The sequence below is a fragment of the Pipistrellus kuhlii genome, unplaced genomic scaffold (genome assembly GCF_014108245.1).
Source record: "Pipistrellus kuhlii isolate mPipKuh1 unplaced genomic scaffold, mPipKuh1.p scaffold_m20_p_6, whole genome shotgun sequence".
NCBI lineage: Eukaryota > Metazoa > Chordata > Mammalia > Chiroptera > Vespertilionidae > Pipistrellus > Pipistrellus kuhlii.
In genome coordinates, this window is record NW_023425562.1 from 52,041,731 (window position 1) to 52,068,477 (window position 26,747).

General features: G+C 40.1%; 1 protein-coding gene across 4 annotated transcripts in view; it reads left to right on the plus strand.

Moving 5' to 3' along the window:
* Positions 1 to 26,747, plus strand: part of LOC118707353 (ubiquinol-cytochrome-c reductase complex assembly factor 1) — a 106,952-nt gene that overhangs the window by 72,026 nt on the left and 8,179 nt on the right. For 3 of the 4 annotated variants that reach the window (XM_036417494.2, XM_036417495.2, XM_036417491.2), the window contains one exon: positions 23,048 to 23,125. The exons of the other annotated variant lie outside the window; for it this stretch is intronic. In XM_036417494.2, the coding sequence (XP_036273387.1) occupies positions 23,048 to 23,125 (78 nt within the window). The remainder of the gene's footprint in view (positions 1 to 23,047; positions 23,126 to 26,747) is intronic. 4 annotated transcript variants of the gene reach the window in all.

Genomic DNA, 26,747 nt, shown 5'->3' on the forward strand with positions numbered 1-26,747 from the left:
TCTTATATTAACTTATTTGAATTCCTAGTGTGATATCCATTGTATATTTGTTTATAAGGAAATAGCATTCTCAAAATACTAGTATGTAGTCTTAATACATTTCTCATCTTGTTACCAAATAAATATTTATACCTGAAATTTTCAACAGTAAGAAAAGGTATGGTTTGGTATAATGGAAGTTCTGGCCAAGCCAGCTGCTCTCTGGGTGAGCTTGAGTAAGTCAGATCACCTCGCCTCTCTGGGGAGGAGAGCTAGATGATTTCTAAATTCTCTTCCAGACTTGACATTCCGCAACTTTGTGAAAGTTTGAAAAGCTAGCCTTGTGTTAAATCCCAGAGCTTGTGTTCTGTTTATTTAGCAGTTCATCATTCTCTGTCTTATTTCTGTTCTCAGACACAAACAAGGTTTTAACCCATCTATCCATCCATTTTATTGTGGCCTGCTAGCTTCCAGCTACTACTCTGTGCCTAGCTTCTAGGCACTAGAAATACAAAGATGATGGCGATACTGTCCCTGACTTCCAAATCTAGTAGGAGAAGACACATGTAAACTGGTGACTACAATATTTACAGATTATGATATTTAAAGATTGCTGAGAAGGACCAGAGGAGAAAGGCTTGGGGTAGATGACATTTGGTTTGTATCTTTCAGATAAGTGTTTGCTAGACAAGCAGAGCATCCCTGGCAGAGAAACAGTGTGGGTAAAGGCAGAGTGGTATGAGAGGACAAAGCATGTTTGTCTTCATTTGGTGACTTTCCCCCTTCTATTCTGCAGTGATGAAAGCAGACTCTATCTTTATCCTACTAGCTCCATTTCGAGATTCTTCTGTTTGTCCAGTCTTTACACTCATTGGCTTAAAGGTCTACAAGTGAGGGCTCTTATATTCTGTCCATATTTTCCCTAAGTCCTGGCCACCTGTAGAACTTCTTCTCTGATTCTTTTTTCTTTTTTCTTTTTTCTTCTCTGATTCTTAGGGGGACTTCAGACTAAATTTCTGAGTAAAGAGGTTCACTGAATAATTAAAGAGCCCTGGTCAAGATTTGGGTTTTCTCCATAACATTGGCTTAGTTTGGGCTCTCACAAATGCCCTCTCATCCCCCTAAGCATTTTAGTTACATACAAATATTAGGAACGTAAAACTTTACAATATGATCAGCATAGCACAAACTAAAGTTCTAACCTTTGACTAGAAACATATATGGAAGGCTTTGTGTTTGAAACTGCCCCCTTCCCAGCCTCCTACCCTTCATGAGAGGTCATTGTACAGCTCTTTCCATGGTCACTGTTCTCTTCCCTTTTACTGGAGGGCAAAACTAGGGCAGAGAAATAATTTTTATTCACTTCTGAAAGGTTACAGTAATAAAGAAACTCTTGTTAACATCAGAGAACGTTGCAGCCAAGAGTTTTCACAGTCTGGCATTGTTTATTTTACATGTAATTTGGAACCTTCTGCACTCTTAAAATATTGGCACAAAAATGTTTTAACTGTTGAAGTGCTCCGTCGCACAGAAGTAGAGTGGTGTTGTCAGAGGGGCAGCAGGGGTCTGGAGAGCCGTCCCCGTTCCTGTCGGAGAGAAAACGGTAGAGGCCTGTGTGTGTGTGTGTGTGTGTGTGCACGTTCACATTCACTCATGGACACGTGAGTCTCTCTGCATTTGGAATTAAGAACTTCCTCTGTCCTGATGAACTGACATGCTTTCCTTTATTTAACAGTGAGAATCGTATAACAGTCCTGCTTCCCTGCTGCCAGAAAGTACAGCGCTTCTTTATTTAGATCTTTTGATATAGTTACTCATTGTCCTCTTTCTCTCTCAAACACACTTTATTACTTAACTCTTTTCTTTTTCTCTGGGCCAAACTCTGTGCCAGGCACCTCTCAGACACCATTTCATTGAATCCTTACAAATTGCCCTATTATAGAGGTGAGAGTGTCCCCATTTTGCAGCTGAGGAGAACTGAGGTGCAGAAAAGTTAAAGGATTTGGCTGTGGCCAGCACAGTAAGTCACAAGTCCAGATCTGACTGCTTTAAAACATTTTGCTGTTTTGGCCTTCCCACATGTCTTTTATTGTAAGCCAATTTGAGCCACTTTTTGGAAATAGGTAGAATATAAATAATGAATGAGTGAACGGACTACTGACTAACTCATCCATTGATAGGAGCAAAGTCGCCTGTGTTAGTGAGATAGTAATACACAGAAGTATGGAACAGGAAGTGCCCAGGACCTTTCAGCCCTTCTTTGCCCAAAGAGAGCTTTGTTCCCTTTGGAAGACACTTACCTTTGGATTTTGAACCCATAAGAACAGTCAGTCCCTATGATATAGAATCCAGATTCTCTCATATATCCATATATATGCAATTGTGGGCCAGGAAACAGAGCATTCCCCCCAAATTTAGTGAGGGCTCCTGTGTTCTGTCCATAGGAGGTGAATACTTCATACTAAACTGTCCAAAGGCCAGCACTTGGTTTCCCAAGTTATTTTCTCTCACATGGCCTTTGGAGCCAGGTGGATCTGAGTTCTAATCCCTGCTCTTTCACAGTTGGCCTTGAGATCCTGGGCAAGTCGCTTCACCTCTCATTGTCTCCATTCCTTCCTTTGTAAGATAGGCCACACATAGTGTCTGACTTAATGTGATGCTAGTAAAAGATTTAGCACATTGGTTGGCACATTTTGAGCATTTGATAACATGGGCACTGTATTTGGACCTTTTCTATAGCACTTCACATAGGCTGCCTTATTTCAAGAAGATTCATGTATACATCTGTCAGGCCCCCTGAATTCTTTCTGACTTTCTGGAGGACAGAAATGACACCTTTCATCTTTGTACCTCCTGCTCTGCCCATCATGGGTCATAGGCATAGCGGGCACTCAGTCGATGTTGGCCAAATCTGTTAGGATGACTTGGACAAAGCAGGGCAGGCATGAATGTTTTAGTTTCTCCATCTGAACCTGGGGAAATAGTAACCCCTTATTTTGGAGCCTTTGAGGACAATTTAAAACGATATGTGTGAAGTGTTTGGAGCCCTTTGAAAGGAGGGTACTGGGGAAATTAATGGTGTTTTTGCTGTTCTTGGGAAAGCCCTTTGTGGTTCCCAGCGAATAAATTACTTGGAGTGAGTTTTCTAACACCTCCTACTCTGCTCTGTTCACTGAGACTATTTTTTTTTTTTAATAACTGCTTTAATGCTTCTTTGCTCTGACTTATAAAGATATATATTTTTTGTTTTGGACTTTTGACCCCTTTCTGCTCCCAGGAGAGAAATTTCTATCAGAATAATAAAAGGTGTAAACTGTGTGTGTTGCCCCTTTTCTGGGCCTTGAGTAGTTCAGCTATTGGGGTTAAGAATCGGCAAGCTTGTGGTTTGTGCCTGGTGATGGGGGAAGTAGGAGACGATTCTCATTAAGTGCCCAGTGAGTGGCCTTCTAAGTGTCTCCCACGCTGCTGCTTTTCATCCATGTCCTGTGCCCTGTTGCTGAGATGCTCAGATATCAAGTGAACTCTATTGTATTTAGTATTTTGGGTAAATGTATGTATTTATGGCCACACCGCTTCTCTTTTAAAGACAGAAAATGTTTATTGTCTGTTGTGCTTTGGGTCCCAGGCCGTCACCTGCTAAAGGAAGAGCCTACATCTAGAGGAGAAGGAGGGAATGAGAGAGCTGCAAAACCACTTACTAGTCTTGGAGCCAGAAGAGTCCCTACTTAGTATATAATAGGCCTTCATCAGATATATAATAGGCCTTCACCTGCTCTTCTGGTGACTTGGTTCCATTATTCAACAGCAGACTCAGGTGAAGAGCTAGACCATGTTATTTCTAAGGGCCCTTCCAGCTTGGAAAAAAATCTGTAAGATAAGAGTTTTCCAACCAATGATAGAATTTACAAAAGTAAATAGCAAATTTTCTAGACTTCCTACTTGTTCTCCAAGCCTCTTTTGCCCTGGAATAACTAGCTACATCTCTAATATCCTCAGCTCAAAGGCCCAGTAGAGACTAGAATGGTTTGGGGTCAGATGTGAGGTTTAGAACATGCTAGAGTTGTCTGGTGAGAAGCAGTGGGTGGATATGGATGTCAGAATCCTTCTGGTGATGATCCATGGGACTGTATTATATAATGGAAATCCAGGCAGCTCTGGCTGATGGCAGGCAGGCCCAGTCAGGGCTGCAGACCTAGCTGATCAGAATTGCAAAGCAGCTGAAGTTTGTATTTTGTGCCACTTCAGTGGCCTGCAATTTCCTAGAAGCTTGAAGCCACAATGATAAGCCATAATGATAATGCTAATTTAACTCTTTCCAATTGAGGACACTTAGTCCTGACAAGAAAAATGGCTTGTTCAGTGTGACATATTAGTAGCAGAGCAGAGGCTAAACTCTCTGCTGATTCATTCTGTTGCTTTTTCATTACATCATACTATCACTTTTGCCATTTCCTAGAGCTACTATAATATATATATATCCTCTATTTGTCTTTCTGTCTCGCAGAATTTTTCTGATCTTTTTTTTCCTTAAGATCAGATTCAGTGTCTAGCAAAGTGCTTAGTATATAATAGGCCTTCATCAAATGTTGTGAATGAGTGAATGAACTCAGAGCTATTCCTAAGCACATTTTCTAGAATTAGTCTCTATTGCTACCTTACCTGATAAACTAACTTATGCTAAATTGTTAATGGATGACAATAGGATAATGGTTTAATGGTCTCATTTGCACTTTAATAAAAGCTTTCTGTAAAATCATGTATTCAGAAAAAGGAGTGATTTTAGTAGCACGGTGAGGGTGAGGAGCTTTTGAGGTGATGCTCCTCATTCTCTGTCCTACCACAAAATAGGCAGCTGTTTGCTCCTTTCTCCTGTGGGTTCAACCCCTCACTGGGCACTGCCAGAGGGCAGTGACTCTGCTGAGATCTGGATGGATACGAGAAACAGTTCTGGAAGCTAAGGGGTCAGACCTATTATATTATAGAATACAGTAGAGCCAGATATTGATTGTAGCTGCCCTGATGTGCTGTATTTCTCAATCCATTGGTGAGACAGCTGTAATACCCCTCATCCCTGTTGTTTCACTAAAATGCTGGGTGAATGACCCTGTGGCATTGGTTAGAACTGAAGTAAGGAAGGACTTCTTTTTCCATGTCCATTACTATCTGTTTAACTGATCTTTTCTGAATGTAACATATTTGGTCCTCAAAGGAGCAGGAGAAACTACAAGGAATCCTTCTTTAAATCAGCAACTACTCTGATTCCCCAAAAATAAGACAGTGTCTTGTATTAATTTTTTCTCCCAAAGTTGCGCTAGGTCTTATTTTCAGGGGATGTCTTATCTTTCCATGCGCTAAGGCTTATTTTCGGAGGATATCTTATTTTCGGGGAAACACGGTAGCAGGACTTGATTGTCTTACTGTTGCACCGACCCAGTCTCATCTAAACACTGTCAGGTACTTCTCTTTTCCCCCTGCATCTCAACATTCATTATCTCAGATCCATCCTGCAAATCATTCAACAGCCTGGCTCATCTTTCTAAACACTACTATGTCATATACTCATCACACAGAAACCCACAATGGCTCCTTGTGACTGTTAGGTGTGCACCATACCCTTTACCTGTCTTCAAGGCTCTCTGTTATTCACCATCATTTTAATATATTTCTGCTTGCAGAACTTTTCTTCCAATCTCTATCTGTCCACATTCTGCTAACTCCCTCCTAAAATCTTTCTGAACTATTCCAAATTTTATATTTGTGTCTTATTCTACCAGTATGGCAAGACATTTCTTAAGTGTAAGCATCGCAGGCATCCTCAGGGCCCAGCACAAAGTAAGACATATTGTAGGTACATAGAAAATGCTTCTTGATTTGATTTAACAAGTATTTTTTTTGTATTACAAGGGGCTTCAAGGGAAGAGTAGAATGATGTAAAGATAATTCTTCAAAAATTGACATAGGACTCATAGACACAGACAACAAACAGTATGGGGATTACCAGAGGGAAAGGAGGGTAGCGGGCAGGTAGAAGAGGAATAAGTGATGATGGAAGGAGACTAGACTTTACACAATACAGTATACAGATGATGTACTATAGAACTATACACTTGAAACCTATTTACCATGTAACTCCAATAAATTCAATTAAAAAATTCACCTAGCCCTGGCCAGGTAGCTCAGTTGGTTAGAGCATTATCCCAATACACCAAGGTTTCAGGTTCGATCCCTGGTCAGAGCACATATAAGAATTAACCAATGAATGCATAAATAAATAGAATGACAAGTCAATATTTCTCAAATAAAAATAAATTAAAAATTGACATAGGTATTGAGACATCTGTGCTAGGTATTTTGGTAAAGCATATTTTGAATAATACTTTCTTGATTAATTTTCCTCAACTATCCCCTTGATCTTGAGCCTCTTATCCAGCATGGTGGTGCTGAGCAGAGTGGTGTGTGTGTAAACATGAAGCTTCTCACTGTCTCTCATAGTCCCCAGAGGCTGTACATTGTCATGAAGTGTTCTCAGTGCCTGCTATGTGTCATGCACTGTGCTTGGGATACAGATGAGACCAAAACATGGCCTTGTCCTCCAGGAGTTTATAGCCAATCTTCCATCATGTGTCCTTGGTTCTGTCCTTGAGCAGTTTCTCCTAGTTCCCAACCTACCCTCTCCCTCCCGTCTGTACTCCATAGCCCTGGCCAGTTCTTATCTAAGGACCTTGAGTGACAGGGTTACGGTGATTGTACTAAATTATCACCTAACAGTCTATATATTTTATTTTGCTTATTGTGTCCCTTCCTCCCTTTCCTAGAATGTAGGCTCCTGGAGATCAGGATATCTTTGGTTTACTTCTGAGACCTCAGCTCCTAGAACAGTGCTTGGTGCATGTGTAACACTGATATTCATTTGTTGAATGATGGAGGCATTATTGATTTTTTCTCTCCCCACAGGTCTGGTAGCATTATTAATTTGTATAGCTCATAACATAGAGACTAAATATATATGTGTGTGTGTGTGTGTGTGTATATATATATATAAAATCAGTGAAACCAAGAGTTGGTTTCTTTGAAAGGATAAACAAAATTGATAAACCATTAGCCAGACTCATCAAGAAACAGAGAAGACCCAAATAAATAAAATCAGAAATGAAGGAGTAACCACTGACACCACAGAAATACAAAGAATTGTAAGAAAGTACTATGAACAACTAAATGTGAAGAAGCTGGACAATGTGGATGAAATAGACAAATTCACAGAAAAATACAATCTCCCAAAACTAAATCAGGAAGAATAAAAAAAACCCACTAGAATTGGCCAATAACAACTGATGATATGAAGCAGTAATTAAAAAAAAAAAACAACTCCCATCGAACAAAAGCCCAGGTCCGAACAGCTTCACAGGGGAGTTTTACCAAACGTTCAAAGAAGAACTAACATCTATACTCCTCAAAGTATTTCAGAAAATTCAAGAGGAAGGAACACTTCCAAACTCTTTTTATGAGGCCAGCATTATCCTAATTCCAAAACCAGATAAAGACACTATAAAGAAAGAGAATTACAAGCCAATATCCCTGATGACCTAGATGCTAAAATCCTCAACAAAATATTAGCAAATCGCATCCAGCAATATATTGAAAAGATCATACACCATGACAAAGTAGGATTTAATCCAGGGATGCAAAGCTAGTATAATATTTGCAAATCAATAAGTATGATACATCACATAAATTGAAAAACTAATATCACATGAGCATATCAATAGATGCAGAAAAAGCATTCAACAAAATCCAACACCCATTTTTAAAAATATATATTTTATTGATTTTTCACAGAGAGGAAGAGAGAGGGATAGAGAGTTAGAAACATCGATGAGGGAGAATCATCGACCATCTGCCTCTAGCACACTCCCTACTGGGGATGTGCCCGCAACCAAGGTACACGCCCTTGACCGGAATCGAACCCGGGACCTTTCAGTCCGCAAACCGATGCTCTACCACTGAGCCAAACCGGTGCCGGCCCAACACCCATTTTTGACAAAACTCTCAGCAAAATGGGAATACAGAAAGCATATCTCAACATGATAAAGACCATATATGACAAACCTACAGCCAACATTATACTCAATGGGCAAAAACTAAAACTAAAACCATTTCCCTTAAGAACAGAACAAGACAGGGATGCCCACTTTCACCACTCCTGTGTAACATTATTATATTTAAAATCATTTTTCTTGAAATATTAAAAGAAAGAAAAAAATTTGTATAGCTCTATTAAGGATTAGTTCACTCATTCATTTATTTAAGGATCCTGCTAATCCCTAAATGCTGTTGATAGAGAATACACCAGAGATAAATGATCTTACAGGGATTATATTCTAATTTATGCCAAGAAGAGAAATTAAGTTGACTCTCTCCTAGGTTAAGTTTTAAACTAAATAGATGAAGAAATAAGATATGAATTTACTTGGTTCTTTTTCATTTGTTTGTTTGTTTGTTTCTACAGACTTCCTAGAGAAGCTGGCCCAGAGCAGGGCTGAGAGTGATGGCAGGATGGTATAGGGGACTAGGCAGCCCCATGCCTGCTTCTCATGTGGAGGAGTGGGTCGGGTTTGTAAACTCCTTTCCAAGGCAGCATTATAGTGATTGAGAGTATTTAGGCACTGAAGCCAGACTTTGGGGGCTTAGATTCACCCCAATCATGTGACCTTGGGCAAGGTCCTTCATTTCTGTTCTTTGTTTCCTCTCTGTAAAATAGGGATAGCTATAGAGCCCACCTCACTTTACAGCATTGTGGAGGTTTAATGAGTTATCACATTTGAGATTCTGAACAGTGCTCGAAGGCTAGATGCTTGCTGCTATTAATTTTATCATTATTTTTGAGTATTTTTATCTCATATGACATTATAAAAAGGAAAGGTAATTTTACAGTTTTCATGGAAAAGCTGAGACTCAGAGATTTGCCTTTTCAGAGTCACAAGGTAGGGAAATGGCGTTTTGGGTCCAGAATTTACTTAGATTTCAGAGCATTTCTTTTCTTTTCTTTTCTTTTCTTTTTTTTAATATATTTTATTGATTTTTACAAAGAGGAAAGGAGAGGGATAGAGAGCTAGAAACGTCGACGAGAGAAAAACATCAACCAGCTGCCTCCTGCACACTCCCCACCAGGGATGTACCCGCAACCAATGTACATGCTCCTGACCGGAATCGAACCTGGGACCCTTCAGTCCGCAGACCGACGCTCTACCACTGAGCCAAACCGGTTTCGGCAGAATTCAGAGCATTTCTTAGGTCCAAGCAGAAATTGAGTACAGATCACCAGAGAGATCATCTCTTTAACAGATACCATTCTAATCAAGGTTTTCTTTTTGGATAAAATGTTTACCTTTAACATTTTAGTGGGGGGAAATAAAAAGGACCAAAAAAATTATCCTATTGAGATGGGGCCATTTTCAGAGCTCATAAGGTCAAGTGTCCATTTCACTTTCAAGTAGTATCTGAAGGTTACTCCTTGTCTTACTCTTGGCCTTCTCATTACTCAGGAGGAGTGCTCATATTTCTCCCATCCAGAATCCTGGCTCAGCCATTCTCAGAATATTTCTGCAGGCTTCTGTAAGCTATCAACTGCATGGCAATTCTGTTTGAGCTTTAAAATAAAGATTGTTGGCCTAGGAATCAGAAGACCTTGTTTCTGTGAAAATCTCAACCATCTATGAGCTGAGTGATATTTGAGAGAGTCCCCTGACCTTTCTGAGCCTTTGTTTCTTCATCTCTACATAGAAAACAGACTCTCTCAGATTACCACAGGGTCAGTATTTTGGAAATTGTACAGTTCTGAACAGTAGGAAGTAAGGAAACGACAGTGAAAGACAAGCTTTCTACAACACATGAAGAACAATGGGAACGTCCAGTTCATCGCTTAGGGCTTAGACTTTAGTCTGCCTTTCTCTGCCCAACTGAAGTCACCATGTAACGTGGGACTCAGTTTGTTAGGTTAGCCCATCTCTTTTCCCCCATTATTGGGGGGGGGGGGAGAGAGAGAGAGAGAGAGAGAGAGAGAGAGAGAGAGAGAGAGGGAGGGGGGGGGAGGGAGGGAGGGAGGGAGGGAGGGAGGGAGGGAGGGAGAGAGGGAGGGAGAGAGGGAGGGGGAGGACTATTTGATGAAAGGGGTAGGAATCTCAAGATTAGAATGGGCTAGGTTTTGGATTCTCTGAAAAAAATTTGCTGTCCATGCAACATGATATATATCTTGGAATTGCTGAGTGGGAGAGCATTCTGGCTGTGGGTCATTAAGTTCGGTGTTGCTTCTAAAGTTGTTGGGATCCACAGCACCCAGGACAGGTGACAGTGCCCAGGCTCCATTATCAAAGAACTCAGTAACTTGTTAATTATCTGTTTTCAGCTGTTTGGCTTGTATATTTATGCATTTGAAATGCCTGATATTGATGGTGAACACACATCCTGTAATTTTCCACTGTCCCCAGTCTGCCTAAATTTAATAGAAAAAAAAAAAATGATTAAGCAAACAAGTTGTGCCTGCAGCTTTTCTGTACTCATAAATGTAATCATGAGATCCAGGGTGCCATTGGGAGCCTGCAAGTGTCTCTGGAAAGCTAAGGTGTGTCAGTGTCCTCTTGCTGACAGTAGTCAGATCTTATGGCTACCGGCAGAATGCAGACGTCCAAGGAGAAAGGGGCCCAGTCTCCTAGTCCCTGGTGCACTGTACTCAAGCCCCATTGGTGACGCCTACTGGTCTCAATCTAAATATACATCTTGTTCATATTACATCTTATCCAAGTAAGATTTTCCATTACCACAACGTAGGAGACAGTAAGGGCACAGTGATTGCTAAAACCCTAAAAGACTGGTTTTCTACGCTTAGTACTCCATGGTTGCAAAGTCATCAGCTTATGATTACATGTAACTTGCATTGTTTCTTCAGTTAACATTCAGTGAGGTCTGATCTTGTGCCGGTCACAGCCTTCCTTACCTTTTCTCTTCCACAGTCACTTTATAATCAGATCCTGTTGATCTGCTGTAGACGTTTCTCTTGAAAGCATTTCTTTTTTTAAATATATTTTTTATTGATTTTTTTACAGAGAGGAAAGGAGAGGGATAGAGAGTTAGAAACATCGATGAGAGAGAACCATCGATCAGCTGCCTCCTGCACACCCCGTACTGGGGATGTGCCTGCAATCCAGGTACATGCCCTTGACCAGAATCAAACCTGGGACCTTTTAGTCCACAGGCTAACGCTTTATCTACTGAGCCAAACCGGTTTCGGCAGAATTTCTTCCTTTTTATTTCTCTTGCCACTTATATTAATTTAATCTCTTACCAACTCCCACCTGAACCATGGCAGCAGCCTCTTCTGGTATTCCTGCATCTGTGTTTTTGAAATACATATGTCCATGTAACTTCCCTGTACATAGGATTCTTTGTCTTTCCTGTATGCAGCTTTTTAGGTGGAGAGAGATAATCAATCAGTTGCCTCTCATAGACACCCCTACACAACCTAGGCCTGTGCCCTGACTGGGAATCGAACCTTTTCTATATACAGGACAAAAGTCCAACCAACTGAGCCACAGGACTCCTTCATGTGATATTTAAGCCATTTACAATTAAACACAAACTGCCTTTCCAGCTCTACCTTTGCTTCTTCCAATCATGAGCTCTTGGTTATGTACAAATTTTCCTCCGAAAATTCTATGTTGTGTACCCCTCTGTGGCTTGTACATACCATTCTTTCTATTTAAAAAGTTCTAATTCCTGTTTACCATTTAATACCCAGTATAATAAGTGTTGCCTCATCCCTGAAGCCTTTCAGCCCAGACTGATCATTGCCATTTTTTTTTCTTCTTTCTGTTAATCCTCATCTGGGGATATATATATATATATATATATATATATATATTTTTTTTTTTTTTTCATTGACTTTCGAGAGAGAGGTAGGAAAGGGGAGAGACAGAGAAAGAAACATCGATGTGAGTGAGACACATCAATTGGTTGCCTCCTGCATGCACCCCAACCTGGGCTGGGGATTGAGCCTGCAACCAAAGCTTATGCCCTTGACCGGAATTGAACTCGGGACTCTTAAGTCCATGGCTGGCAGTTTATCCGCAGAGCCAAACCAGCTAGGGCTCACCATTATTATTTTTTACATAGAGTGTGTAAGTGTTTTAATCATTTGGATGTAGTGTGTCTTTCACATGAGATTCAAAACTTCTTGAGGACAGGTACTGTGTGTGGTTTTGTTTTTGTTTTTTTAAAATACATTTTATTGAATTTATACAGAGTGGAAGGGAGAGGGATAGAGAGTTAGAAACATCTATGAGAGAGAAACATTGATCAGCTGCTTCCTGCACACTCCCTACTGAATATGTACCCGCAAGCAAGGTACATGTCCTTGACCAGAATCTGTAGGCTGACACTCTCTCCCTTGAGCCAAACCAGTTAGGGCTAGCTACTGTGTATTATTCATCTTTCACTTCCAGCATGTACCACAATACCTATAGAATAGTAGGTACTCAATATATACTTATTGAACATGTACAAAGCCATGTCTAGCAAGGAACAAAAATTACTTCATAATACTACTGCTGAGATAAGGTAAGTATCATAAGAGAGGCTTTAATATATTGATATATACCAGGCACATGGTTAAGTCACAGATTGAAATACTTGTGGAAGAAGATCCATTTATGATTAGAATTTTCTTTTATTGTGGTAAAATACATGTAATATTTATTTTAATCATTTATAGGTGTACAATTTTGGTGGTATTAAATACAGTCACAATGTTATGTAACCATCACCACTGTCTATCCCCAAAACTTTTTTATCATTCCTAACAAAAACTTTGTACCCATTAAATAACTCCGCCATTTCACTCTCTCCAGTCCCAATAGCCTCTCCTCTACTTTGTCTCTATGAATTTGCCTATTCTAGGTACCACTAATAATTGGAATCACAATATTTGTCCTTCTGTGTCTGACATTTCTCTAAGCATAATATTTTCAGGGTCCATCTGAAATTCATTCATTTTTATGGTTGGATAATTTTTTTATTGTATATGTTTACCACATTTTGTTTACTCATGAACATTTAGGTTGTTTCTACCTTTTGGCTATTGTAAATGATTCTGTTATGAACATTGATGTATAAATACCTGTTTCAGTCTCAGCTTTCAATTCTTTGTATATAGCCGTGGCCAGTTTGGCTCAGTGGATAGAGCATTGGCCTGAGGACTGAAGGGTCCCAGGTTCGATTCTGGTCAAGGGCATGTATCTTGGTTGCGGGCACATCCCCAGTAGGGGGTGTGCAGGAGGCAGCTGATCAATGTTTCCCTCTCATCAATTCTTTGTATATATACTTATGAGTGGAATTTCTGGAACAATCAGAGAGTAGATCTATGTTTAACCTTTTGAGAAATCACCAAACTATTTTCCACAGCAGCTATACCATTTTATATTTTCTTCAGCCAATGCATGAGGATTCCATTTTTTTTCTACATCCTCGCCAATATTTATTTTCCTTTAAAAAAATTATAGGCATTCTAGTAGGTATGAATGGCATTAGCCTTTGCTTATACTTAATTGTCTTACTAATTGGTCCTACCTTGATTATTGGCGATTGGTGACCACTAATAAACTGTTTTCACTTTCCAAATCTTGTATTTAACAACAGAAAACCAAAGCCTGACCAAAACTTTCGTGCACTGGCACTTGTTAGCAGGGCATAGCCCTTTCTTAAACTTAGAAATATGAACAGAAAGGCACTTCTTAGAAAATTTCCCAATTATTTTTCCATAGCATTTGTTATAGAGCAGGCAAGGATCAAAAGTCTGTTAATGTTTAACCTATTCACTTCAAAGAGTTAGTTGCCTTGTTAGAGAGACCAGTGACCAAGAAATACTCACTTGTCCATTTTGTGTTTTCTTATCTTTGCAATCTCAAAGTTCTTTCTCTGTTCAGTCAGAAGCACTCCTTTTTACTTCATACTCATACTTCTGTATAAGTCTTTTGACTCCAAATCTATATTGGATGGTAGTACTGGAACTAAATGTGGTCTTGAAACTTATTTCATGAAAGAGATTGGTTTGTGGAGTTTTAGAAACCATGTGAGGACAGACTACAAGGACAGGCGTTGGGCCTCCTCAGGCTGCAGTTGTGTCTGAAAACCATAAAGACAGCAGCAGCATATTCACAAATTTGTTCAACCTTTCGCAAATCCTTGTACTCAGATAGCTTTCTTGAAATTTGTAAAAATGCGTGGGCATCCATATTACAAGAGATAATTATGGCAGGAAATAATATACTGATTCATTTTACATGTGCTGAGCAGTGTGTCATCTTTGCCCTCAAGGAGCTCATAGTCTAATGCAGTGGGGGAGTGGAGGTGCAGACTATAAACAGTTTATTAAAATAACTATTGTAGTTAGTCTTCCTGGTGGAAATATTAAAAACCATGTGAAGGCAAAAAGCAGCAAACTTTGAGGAACTTGAAAGACTTCACAGAAAATGAGGTGATATTTCTTCTATAAAGGAGGATAACAAACCCCCGTTTTTAGGATTATTGTGAATATTAGAGAGATAGCACATATAAAGCTTTTAATAATACAATTGCTGGCACATGGTGGGCATTCAACAAATTTTAGGTCGAGTCATTATATTATTATGGAGAGGATTTATTGAATTGAAGAATAACAGTGTATCCACTGATTGCAAGCAACAGAGATTGACTTCTGCTAAAGTAAGTGAACAAGTGAATGTATTGGAGGGTAATAAGGATCACGCAGTAGGAAGGAGAGTTTAATAACAGGCCTCAGATAGGAAAGATACAAGGAAGCTTAGGGATCCTAGTATAACAGAACTTAGTATAGTCTCTTTAGGATAATCCAACTTTAAATGCCTTTTACCTTTGGATGTTTCTACTCAGAAGTTAGGTTTGATTAGATTAGTTTGGGCTCTGTGAAGAGGGGACAGGATTCCAGGATCAGCAGCCTGCCAACTCATATGAAGTTGGGGAGTAGGTTCCAGCCCAAAGGAAGGGATGCAGAGAGAGAGTGATGTTCACTTGAGACAGTATTAGAGTACCTTTAAGATCTCCTGACCCATGGAGGCTGATGTTGGATACAACCAGACCAACCCATGGAACAGGCGTAGAACCTTGAATGCCCTGGTTTGTAATCAGTGCCAACCCAATGTGACCACACCTGTCTGACACCTTTCATTGAAATTTCTCTGGCTTCTTCATGTTTATTCTTAAGTATGGTAGCTAAAATAGACTTTTGACTATTACAATAATAGAGGATAGACAATTTTTAAAAATCTTTTAATATGTTTAATTATGATTATCATTTCACATTTCTCACTTATCTGCTTATGATCAAGGATCCTGACTTTATGATGTCTACCTAGTCAAACCCTTTTATATCCTATTACTTATTTAGTTTGATATGCTACTGTGCACTTGCCTTATTGAATCTCATCTTGTTTCTAGGATAATTTTTCAACAATTCAGATTTTTACTCTTGTTTTCTAAAATAGTGGGATAAGTAATTTTAGTTTTTTGCTTGTGTGACTCTCCATTTCTAATATGACTCATCAGAAGCAGAAAGATAGGAAGTATAGAGAAGACACTAGATTTAGGGACTGGCTGTCTGAGATAAAAGTCCCAGCACTGTCACAAGCAGGGTGTGATTTTGGGTTAAGTCACTTAACATCTTTGCCTCTGTTTCCTTGTTTATAAAATCAAGATAAAAGTAGCAGTTAGTGTGTAAGCTCCTGGCGTGCCAGGTATGATCATGAGGCATAAAATCATATAAGTGAAAGCTATCAAGTCAAATGTGATATATGCTCATTGTTACTTCCACCATCATAATTGTTATTAGTATAGATTTCAGTAGAGGCCCCAGAATTGTTTCCTTTAGGATTTTGTGCCATCGGTGCTGTTGTTAAGACAGGAACTCTTTCAAGCCATATTGACCCCATCTAACTGGAGTATGCATGAGACTTGTCATGTGGGATACAATAAAAAAATATCAGAAATCAGATATATCCTATCAGATATTTCTTCCTTTTATCTGTATGTCCTGACATAGAAGAAAATTAAATTGGTGTAATAGTTTGATCTTCCCAGGACCTTAATATACCACATCAACTTCTTTTCAAGGTGATTGTGGAGGACTTATGGATGTGTTTGACTGCCTTGTCAAGTCGGTAAATGACTGTAATTTTCAAGGACAACTGTCTCTTGATTGGCTTTTTTCCAAGTCTAAGGAAAGGACTCCTGTACTTTGTGACCATTCAGAAATTAAGGCTATTGCTTCTGCATTTCTGCCTACTGACCATGCACCATTTCAGTATACACACATTTACAGATTCATACATGCACACACATAGTTAGATCTAATTTTATTTGTTGTATTTTGTATCATTGCTAAAAGACCCTCTGTCATAAAGCAAGTTATTATGCACACATGTGTATTTGGTCTGTCCATGTCCCTTTTCTTTCTTTCTCTTCTCACCTGTTTCTATGTTCCTCATGTAATAATGCACACTGAGCTAATTTCTAACATTAAATTTAAACAGACTGGCTAATGTTCAGTGAGTGCATATAGCCTATTGCCATGCAATGACTGTGGCCCGTGGTGCTGATACTATACAGCTTTGCTGATGGCATTCCTGGCTACTAGAAAGACAACTAAGACCTGACCTACAATATTTGCACTTAATTTTAGCTTTATGATAAATTTGATACATTCCTTATGCTTCAGTCAACAACCCTAGCCACCATTTATCATTCATTCATCCCAACAAAATCTTATCAGCTTGCTGTTAGCAACTTTGCCTAAGCTAGTAGCCTTAAAGCTTATTCTCACCTTCATGCACATCATTTTTTTTTTTCTTTTTAAAATATGTTTTTAGCCGAAACCGGTTTGGCTCAGTGGTAGAGTGTCCGTCTGTGGACTGAAAGGTCCCAGGTTCGATTCCGGTCAGGGGCATGTACATTGGTTGCGGGCACATCCCCAGTAGGGGGTGTGCAAGAGGCAGCTGGTCGATGTTTCTCTCTCATTGACGTTTCTAGCTCTCTATCTCTCTCCCTTCCTCTCTGTAAAAAATCAATAAAATAAAAAAGATACATTAAAATATGTTTTTATTTATTTTAGAGAGAGGAAGGAAGAGGAAGAGAGAGAGAAAAAATATCTATGAGAGAAAATCAGCTGCCTCCTGCATGCCTCCTACTGGGATTGAGTCCGCAACCCGGGCATGTGCCCTGACCAGGAATCAAACAAGTGACTTCCTGATTCATGGATTGACACTCAACCACTGAACCACACCAACTGGGCCATCAGTTCTTGTGTTGTTCACACCAACCTTTTTCATTTTCTCTACCATAACATATCTCTTTCACCACCACCACCCCCGCCCCCCCCAATTTTTCCAGGAGGGGACTTAGCTATACTAGAGATGTTTGCTGTATTAATAATTGGCCACTGGTGACCCATCTGCTGGCCCATCTCTAGTTACCATTGGAATTGGGATTCTATGAGTTGTGTTTACCCAGAACCATATTAGCACTTCTTATCCTTGCCTCTATAGATAGCCTGAAATGTAGAACATATGAAGGAGCAGCCACATTATTTATGGTGTCCGACTGCTGTGTATTTTAATCTTGACCACTGTTTCCTGGCTATATGACCTTAACCTTTCTCAGACCTGTTTCCTTTTCTCTAAAGTGAAGATAGTAACAGTATCCATCTCATAGAGTTGTTGGGAAGGATTAAGTGAGCTCATACATTCATATAAAGCCCTTAGTGTAGTTCTTGACACATGCTAAATAATGAATTATGGGACCTGTTTCTGGACTCGAATCACTTTTGTGGCACCTCAGATTGGGGAGAAAGGTGGTTTAGGAGAACAAAATTTATAAGCTGAGTCTTTTTTTTTTTTTTTTTTTTTTTTGATATTTTACAGAGAGGAAGAGAGATAGAGAGTTAGAAACATCGATGTGAAAGAAACATCGATCAGCTGCCTCTTGCACACCCCCTACTGGGGATGTGCCCGCAACCAAGGTACATGCCCTTGACTGGAATCGAACCTGGGACCTTTCAGTCTGCAGGCCAACGCTCTACCCACTGAGCCAAACCGGTTTCGGCTTGTAAGCTGAGTCTTAAAGGACAAGGAGTTAGCATCCCAGTGAATTAAAAAAGGAGGATTCCCAGCAGCAGTATGCTAAGGGCTGTGAGAACACCTGACATGCTTGGTAAAGTGCTTATAGTTTACTTTGACTGAAGGATGAGCTAAAAGTGGGAACATGGAAGGAGGTGAGGCAGGAAAGACTACCAAGAACAGATCACAAAGAACCTTGTAGAGCTCTTGGAGGAGTTTAAACTGAATCTTCCATCAGTCCCCCTTCCACATAATCTGGTTTCTCTGTTAGCAGTGAAATAAACGTATTTAAGAGCAGCAACAGCAAAAAGGGGAAAGAGGGCAGAAAATTGGCCTCAAATGAACTGGCATCTCTTTACAGCTAATATTCCTCCTTGAGAATACTACGTTAATTAAACATGTGCCTTGAAAGATTCGGTATTGCTTTACTTTTGCTCCCTGTTGGTTGTCTCATTCATTAATCTGCTGATTAGTAACCCTGAACTCTTGCATCCCTCTCCCTTTTTTGCATTCCCTTTTTAATATACTATGCTATTCCCCCAGGATGTAAACTCCAGGACCCGTCTCTGGCCTGCTCATGTTTGTTTTCTTTGCCCCTTGTGCCTGCCTCTGCTATAACATTTGTAGTATGTGTTAAGTAATCCTTAAGGTAACATTTTTATTATGTCATAAAAAGTGCATGGCAAATATATTATAACTCATGGACTTTGTTTGAAAATGAACGGATAATTTATTGAGTGTGTTACGTGAGCCTTGCCCCCTCCCCATTTCAGCATTTAGCATAGCCTCCTCTTGAGTGCTCCCGCCCTGTGACATGCTGGGAAGGCACACTCATGGTTGGCTAGAAATGACATCATAGTTTATGTACTCAATAAAAATTTAATTAAGTCATTACAGGAATTGCAGTCATCATTTAACCCTCTGATTTCTTCTGTTTAGTTTATTATTAAACATTCAGTAATACCAGTCACCAAATCCTGATGGCTTATAAAATATCTGCATGAATTTTAATAGCTTAAATAAATGGGAAAATATGAGTAAACTGATATAAAAGGAACTTTTTCCTTGTGGTGGTGCTATATATATGGCTTTTTATAAAAAGTAAAGCATTATGAAAAGGATAAGAGTTTAATAAGAAAATGTCCCAATGCTATCTGGGAGGAGTTTCTCTGTCTGTGTATTCATGGACAGGGTGCTCCATGTAGGATGATCTGGCAGTGGGGACACAGAACCTGCATACCAGCAAACAAGCTTAAATGAGATAATAATATCCCAACAGAGATTCACCAGAGGGAATGTCCAGGTCCCCTTGGCTAGAAGGGCCCAGTGGGGTGAGTCCAGTAGTTCAGGAAGCTGTTCTCACTTATGCTCACCTGTTGCCTGCATATCATGTATCTGCACAGATTGAGCTTCCACCCTCTTCCAGGAAGGGACCTTTTCATGATCTAATCCAGCCTGAGTGATGATATCTGAAAACCATTTCTAGCTGTGGCTGCTCGCCATTTCTCAGCTAGAGGTGAGGGGGAGAGGCAGTTTACAGGACACTGGAGTTAGAATATAGGACAAGGAGGTAGAAGAGCCTTGCTAATAAGGAATTCCACTCCTGCTATCCACTCTTGCTAGGCAGTAGCCAGACAGAATGCAGGTGCATCCCAAGAGAAGAAAGTGTGTTCATATGTAAATATAGACCTTGCTGAAAAGCAGAACTGAGGTTTGCAGATTAATGTGCTGGTGATCTCTGGAAAAGCCCTGCATACAGTGAAACAGGAGCACTCCAGAAACCAGGTTCCAGTTCTGCCTCTAACACTTAACCTGATGTGTGACCTTGGACAGTTGTCTTCTTTTGGGGTTTCAGTTTACCATTTTTTCAAAGGGATTGAGTGAGGTGGTTTCTGAGGGCCCTTCCAGCTCAAAGCCTACTGGTTTGATGCCACACATAAACCAGTTTTGTGAGCATGTTCAGTGAATGTTTACCTCTAAGAGATGCTCCTGCCTGCATGTTTGACAGCTCCAACATTTGTTTAAGGATCATGTATTTCTTGCACAATTAGGAGAACAGCTAGTATGGGTGTAGAGAGAACCCCACAATAGTATCAACGGGTCAGGGTTTGTAGTCCTAACCTCACATTAACTCGAGCTATGGCCTATTTCTTGACTCCTTTCACTGCAGCCCATTCTAGAAGATGGTGCAGTAGAAGTTTGGCAGCAAATGTTTATGACATTTCAGAAACAAATAAATGGGTATCATTGGATAGAACATGTTATCCGAGGCATTCAGGCCCTTGTAAGGATTCAGTCATCAGCATGCCCGTCTTAAATCCTGCTCTGGGCCAGGCTCTGGCCTGGGTGATGGGCTTGCTGAGATTAATCAGAGTTCCTTATGACCCCTGAATTGCTCACAGCCTAGTGGGAGAGGCAGGTACTTAAGCAGTTCTAAACCATGTTATGTATCCAGAGGGAGAAGTGTGAACAGAGAGCTCTGGGAACACAGAGATGGATGGTTTATTTGGCCTGGGTTGAAGGTGGGGTGGAAAAGGTCATGGATTATACTATCTGCCTGCGTCAAATTTCACATTTTCCAGTCTTGAGCTTCATGGTTCTCTCTTCCTTTTTGAACATTATTCATAACTATAAAGTATAGGAACTGATTTTAGTTTTATACAAACAAACCAAAGGTATTACTCATAATTCCTTTAAGTTGCAGAGCACTTAACAACTTACTAAAGCTTTCAGCATACATTGTTGCATTAGTGAATGAATACATGCTAATTCATTTGCTCTTCACACCAGCGTCTGTATGTAGGACATTTAAAAGACAAGGAAATAGACTCAGAGGTTACTTGACTTACCCAAGATCACAAACTATGCACATAGCAGAATTATTATTTGAACTCAGGTTTTATGACTACATCCTTCACTACTCTTTTCTGACCTTCTTCAGAGACCAGTTATAAACCACAGGATTAAGTCACTCAGTCTTTAATTTATGATCCAAAGTAAAATTATCCTCGTGAAGGCAGTAACCTGATGGAACGTAAGGCTCATAGATTTTGGAATCAGACTGGCCTGGATGTTAATCTCAGCTTTGTCACTAATTTGCTGTGGGATCTAGGGCAAATCACTTCACCTGACTGAATCTCAGTTTTCTGTGTCTATACAAACATGACTATAGCACATCTACCTCTCTGAGTTCCCATGATGATTAGAGGAGATGATGTCCATAAAGCAACTGGTCCTTAACCAGTATTCACTAAATGGAAAAGAGGATGGTAGCATGGTCATTGTCAGGTTGTTAAGCACAAATCTTACTCTCCATATAAAGCTCCAAATAACCTGTCAGCTTAAATAATTAACAAGTCCTTACTACATATAACACATTACACCTGACTTTCTGCTGGGATTCTAGAGAAGAATGAAAGCTGGATCCTGCCCTCGAGCATATTTCTGGAGGTTTGAAGGTGAAAGTTTTGCCCTCTGAAAGACGTTCAGTGTACTGTGCTCTAGGCTCTGAAGGTCCTCCTCGCCATTCTCTGGAAGGAATCCTACCAGGGTCTCAATTGCATTTCTAGAATATCCTCTTAACATTAACAGTCTTACTATTTTAGTCCATCTTATTTTCTCCTCTTGTCCATGGCCTCAGAGTCCCCTCTTTCTCCTCAACATGTCATAGTCCTGCCTCTTTCTTTCCTGTTCCCACATCTGTCACTTCCTTCTTTTGTCCTTTTACCACAACAAGCTCTTTTGAGTGGTTCTTAAGACATTTCCTAATCTGAACCCAACAGATCTTACCTGTGTTCCTGCCCATTTACCCCTCTTGGTACTCCCTAAATTTTTACCTGCCTTACCACCTTTGCACACCTTATTCCCTCTGTCTAGAATGTCATCTCTTCTCCCCCTTCCTCTCTTCTGTCAGATTCCTCCTCTGAGGTCCACTTAAGTGTGAAGAGAACTCTTTCCCAGTCCCCCAAACAGAGATCATTTGTACCAAAATTCATTTATGGCTCACCACATTTGGAGTAGAATTTGAGACAACACATTGTAAGTAATTATAGTTGATCCTTGAACAACCTGCACAGTTCAAAATCCATGTATAACTTTTGACTCCCCCAAAACGACCCTCAGTATCTATGGGGGATTGGTTCTAGTACCCTCTGTGGATACCAAGATCCATGGATGCATAAGACCTCTGTGTACAGTGGTATTGATCACCCGGCCATGGTGGCTCAGTGGTTGAGCATCTGCCTATGAACCAGGAGGTCACAATTCGATTCCTGGTCAGGGCACAGGCCCAGGTTGCAGGCTCAATCTCCAATGTGGAGCATACAGGAGGTAACCCATCAGCGATTCTCTCTCATCATTGATGTTTCTATCTCTCTCTTCCTCTCCCTCTCTAAAATTGATGAAAAAATATATTAAAAATAAATAGATAGATAAAGTAGTGTAGATCAATATATACAGTTGGCCCTCCTAACCCATGGACTCCCAACTATGGATGTAAAACAGTATAGGTTGTTATGGGGGGAAAATCCATGTGTAAGTGGACCCACACAGTTCATACCCATGTTGTTCAAGGGTCAACTGTAGTTTTTACATGTCTGTTTTCCAATACTAGACTCTGCTCCTCCAGTGAGGAAACTATTTCTTCTACTTTGTGTTCAATTGGGGCTCAGTTCATTAAACCAACTTACTGCTTTGTGTAATTTGGCATTGAAACCTTAAAATAAGCTGTCAAACTGGGGGAAATCCTTGACAGATCAGGGAAATGGGGATGAACTGGCATTTTGACCCTCTCTCTTTGTCTTAAGAGTGTGTGACAGCTAAAAGCCAAAGATCCTACTTTTTAGTTTGTTCCCTTTTTTTCATACCCTTTGTTCTTGCAATTTTGTTTCTTACAGGTCAATCCCTATATCCTGAAGAAGAACATGATGATTCTGACAAATAATTTCTATGCAGCAATCTTGGGATATGATGAGGTAAGATCATGGCGAAGTCTTAGAACAGTGCCTTCCCCAGCAAATGCTTGTGACGAGAGCCTCCCAGCAAAGCTTCCGGGGACGCCACTGCCTGCTATCATGGCTTCGCGTTTATTTGTCATCTTCACTGGCAACTAAATGCCCTAGTTTGCCTGTGCTTGGGAAAGAGAACTCCTTTTAATATGGGCAAATCATTCAACCAGTCAGCATTTACTGAGTGCCTGTAGGGAACTGGATGGAGGGACAAAGGCAGATCAGTCACTTCCCCAGCCCCAGGTGCTCCCTGAGAGAGGAAGACATACACATGTAAACAGTACCATCTGCCAGACAAATAGCACACTTTTTTTTGTCTTTAATTATAAAAGCAGTACATACTCATTTTGAAAATTAATGAAACTGTACTTAAGTGTTTGAAGTAGAAAATAAAAGGCCCCTGTCCTGTCCTGCCCACTTCCTGCCCCAGAGGAAACTTTGCTAATAGTCTGTTGGGTGTTCTTCCAGACCTTATCTGGGCATACACAGCACCATCTATTTATTTTCTTTATGTAAATACACATGTTCTGCAACTTGCTTTTTTTCATTTTATATCTTGGGGATTCTTCCACATCAGAATATTTAGATATATCTCTTTTGTTTGTTTTAATCTTCACCCGAGGATATCTCATTTTAAAATATATATATATATATATTTTATTTATTTTTTACAGAGAGGAAGGGAGAGGGATAGAAAGTTAGAAACATCTATGAGAGAAACATCGATCAGCTGCCTCCTGCACCCTACTGGGGATGTGCCCACAACCCAGGTACATGCCCTTAACCGGAATTGAACCTGGGACCTTTAGTCCACAGGCTGACACTCTATCCACTGAGCCAAACTGGTTTTGGCTATCTCATTTTTTTATTATAAAATATACACAGCATAAAAAGTTAATCATTTTAAAGTGTACATTTTTGTCATATTAAGTACATTCACATTTTTTAGTAACAATCACCACTATCCAGCTCCTGAACTTTTTCCATCTACCCGAACTGAAACTCCGTGCCCATGAAGCACTGTTCTCCCATTCTCCCCTCCTCTAGCCCCTGCTTTCTGTCTCTATAATGCTGACTATTCTAAATACCTTATATAAGTGGAATCATACAGTTTTTGTCCTTGGTGTCTGGTTTATTTCACTTAGCATAATGTCTTTAAGGCTCATCCATGCTGTAGCATCTGTCTCATCTTTCCCCCCTATTATTATGGAAATTTCAAGCATAAGAAAGTTAAAAGAATAGTGTAATGAATACCTGTGTGCACATCACCAGGATTCATCATATCTCATCTATTTTAATAAACCATGTGTTTTTATTATTTTATGCTCATTTTGTGGTTACCTCCAGATTTAATGTAAGTATCACCCCTTTTGGGAAACGGTCCCAGAACTTCCCCAGGCTCAGCCATTCTGCCCTCCCTGGACTACACAGCCCTTATACATTAATATTAACTGTCATCCTAGATGGGGATTTCTTCTGGGTAGTGGCAGTGTCTGCTGTGTTTGTGTTTCTATTGGCTAGCATGGCGCTTGGCATAGGGTAGGTGAAGAGTAAGGAAGGGAGGAAATGCATAAAAGGATGAAAGTAAGAAACTAGAGTTCAGGGTAGAGGAAATGTTGCCAGCCTAAAGATAATAATTAAAGCCAGGAGAGAAGCTTATAAAAATTTTAGTAAGTGACTTGTGTAGGGTCATAGGACTAGTTAAGATGGAGGTTTCCTGGTTCCCAATCCACCAGATTATCCAATTATAAGAGCAATTTAGATTGCATACCACACACACATTAATTTAACATGAACTTTTTTAAAAAAAATATATTTTATTGATTTTTTACAGAGAGGAAGGGAGAGGGATAGAGAGCTAGAAACGTTGATGAGAGAGAAACATCGACCGGCTGCCTCTTGCACACCCCATACCGGGGATGTGCCCACAACCAATATACATGCCCTTGACCGGAATCGAACCTGGGACCTTTCTGTCCGCAGACCGACGCTCTACCACTGAGCCAAACCAGCTTTGGCTTTTTTTTTTTTTTTTTTTTTTTTTAATATATTTTATTGGTTCTTTACAGAGAGGAAGAGAGAGGGATAGAGAGCCAGAAACATCGACGAGAAAGAAACATCGATCAGCTGCCTCCTGCACACCCCCCACTGGGGATGTGCCCGCAACCAAGGCACATGCCCCTGACCAGAGTCAAACCCAGGACCCTTCAGTCCCCAGGCCAATCCTCTATCCACTGAGCCAAACCGGCCTCGGCTTAACATGAACCTTCTGGGAGTGAGATGGGAGTTGAGAAACATTCTTGAATCTACACATTAGTTGTTAAATCAGATACATTCTGATTTCAGACATTTTACAGTATATAAAAGAATGAAGCTTAGAATTGAAAAAATATAGCCCTGGCCGGTTTGGCATAGTGGATAGAGCATTGGCCTACAGACTGAAGGGTCGCAGGTTCAATTCTAGTCAAGAGCATGTACCTCGGTTGCAGGCTCAATCCCTGGCCCCGGTCAGGGTTCTTATGGGAGGCAATCAATCAATGTGTCTCTATATCGATCTTGTTCTCTCTCTGTCTCTCCCCCTCTTTTCTAACTCTAACAATCAATGGGAGAATGTCCTTGGATGAGGATTAACCAAAAAAGAGTTGAAGAAATATAATTATTTCTGTTGGCATTGTTTGAAGTCTTTATAGCAGGTGGCTCATTTGATTTCTTTCACCAGTATTAACAGATGTGTTCTGAATTGCATCACTTCTCTGTCCCCATCCCACACCATCCTAGAAGAGTCATCTTACAAACATGCCTGGTCACAAGAGTTACCTGGGGTGCTTTTAAATTTTGATTTTTGAGCACCTCTTTGAAGATTCCAGTTCAATTGAAGTGGTGCCTGGTATTTCAACAAGTACCCCAGGTGACTTTTAAAAGTGGGAATGTTTGGGAAATATACCTAATTACCTGGGACACTTTTTAGAAATACCAATATTTGGGCCCTACCCTCCAAAAATTCTGATTTAACTGATGTAAGTTGGCATATAAAAGTTCCCTAAGTAATTTTAATATGCAATTCTAGGACGGTCTTTCTTACATTTTAATGTGCATGCAAATCACCTGGAGACCTAGGTAATATTCAGATTCTGCAAATCTGGGGTGAGGCCTGAGATTCTGCATTGTTAACAAGCTGCAAGCAATATGTTGCAGCATTGGCATCTGGGACATGTGCCACACCAGCTGGGCCCCATGAGGCTATTTTGATTTAAATGAATTAAAATTAAATTAAACCCAGCTGATGTGGTTCAGTGGTTGAGCATCAACCTATGAACCAGGAGGTCACGGTTTGATTCCCAGTCAGTGCCAGGTTGTGGGCTCCACCCCCAGAAGGGGGTGAGTGCAGGAGGAAGCTGATCAATGATTCTCTCTTATCATTGATGTTTCTATCTCTCTCACCCTCTCCCTTCCTCTCTCTGAAATCAATAGAAACGTACTTTAAAAAAATAAATTAATTAAATTAAAAACTCAGTTCCTCAGTTGTACTAGTTATATTTCAGGTGCTTAATAACTGTATGTGGCTCCTGTAGTGACAGTGCAGCAGTAA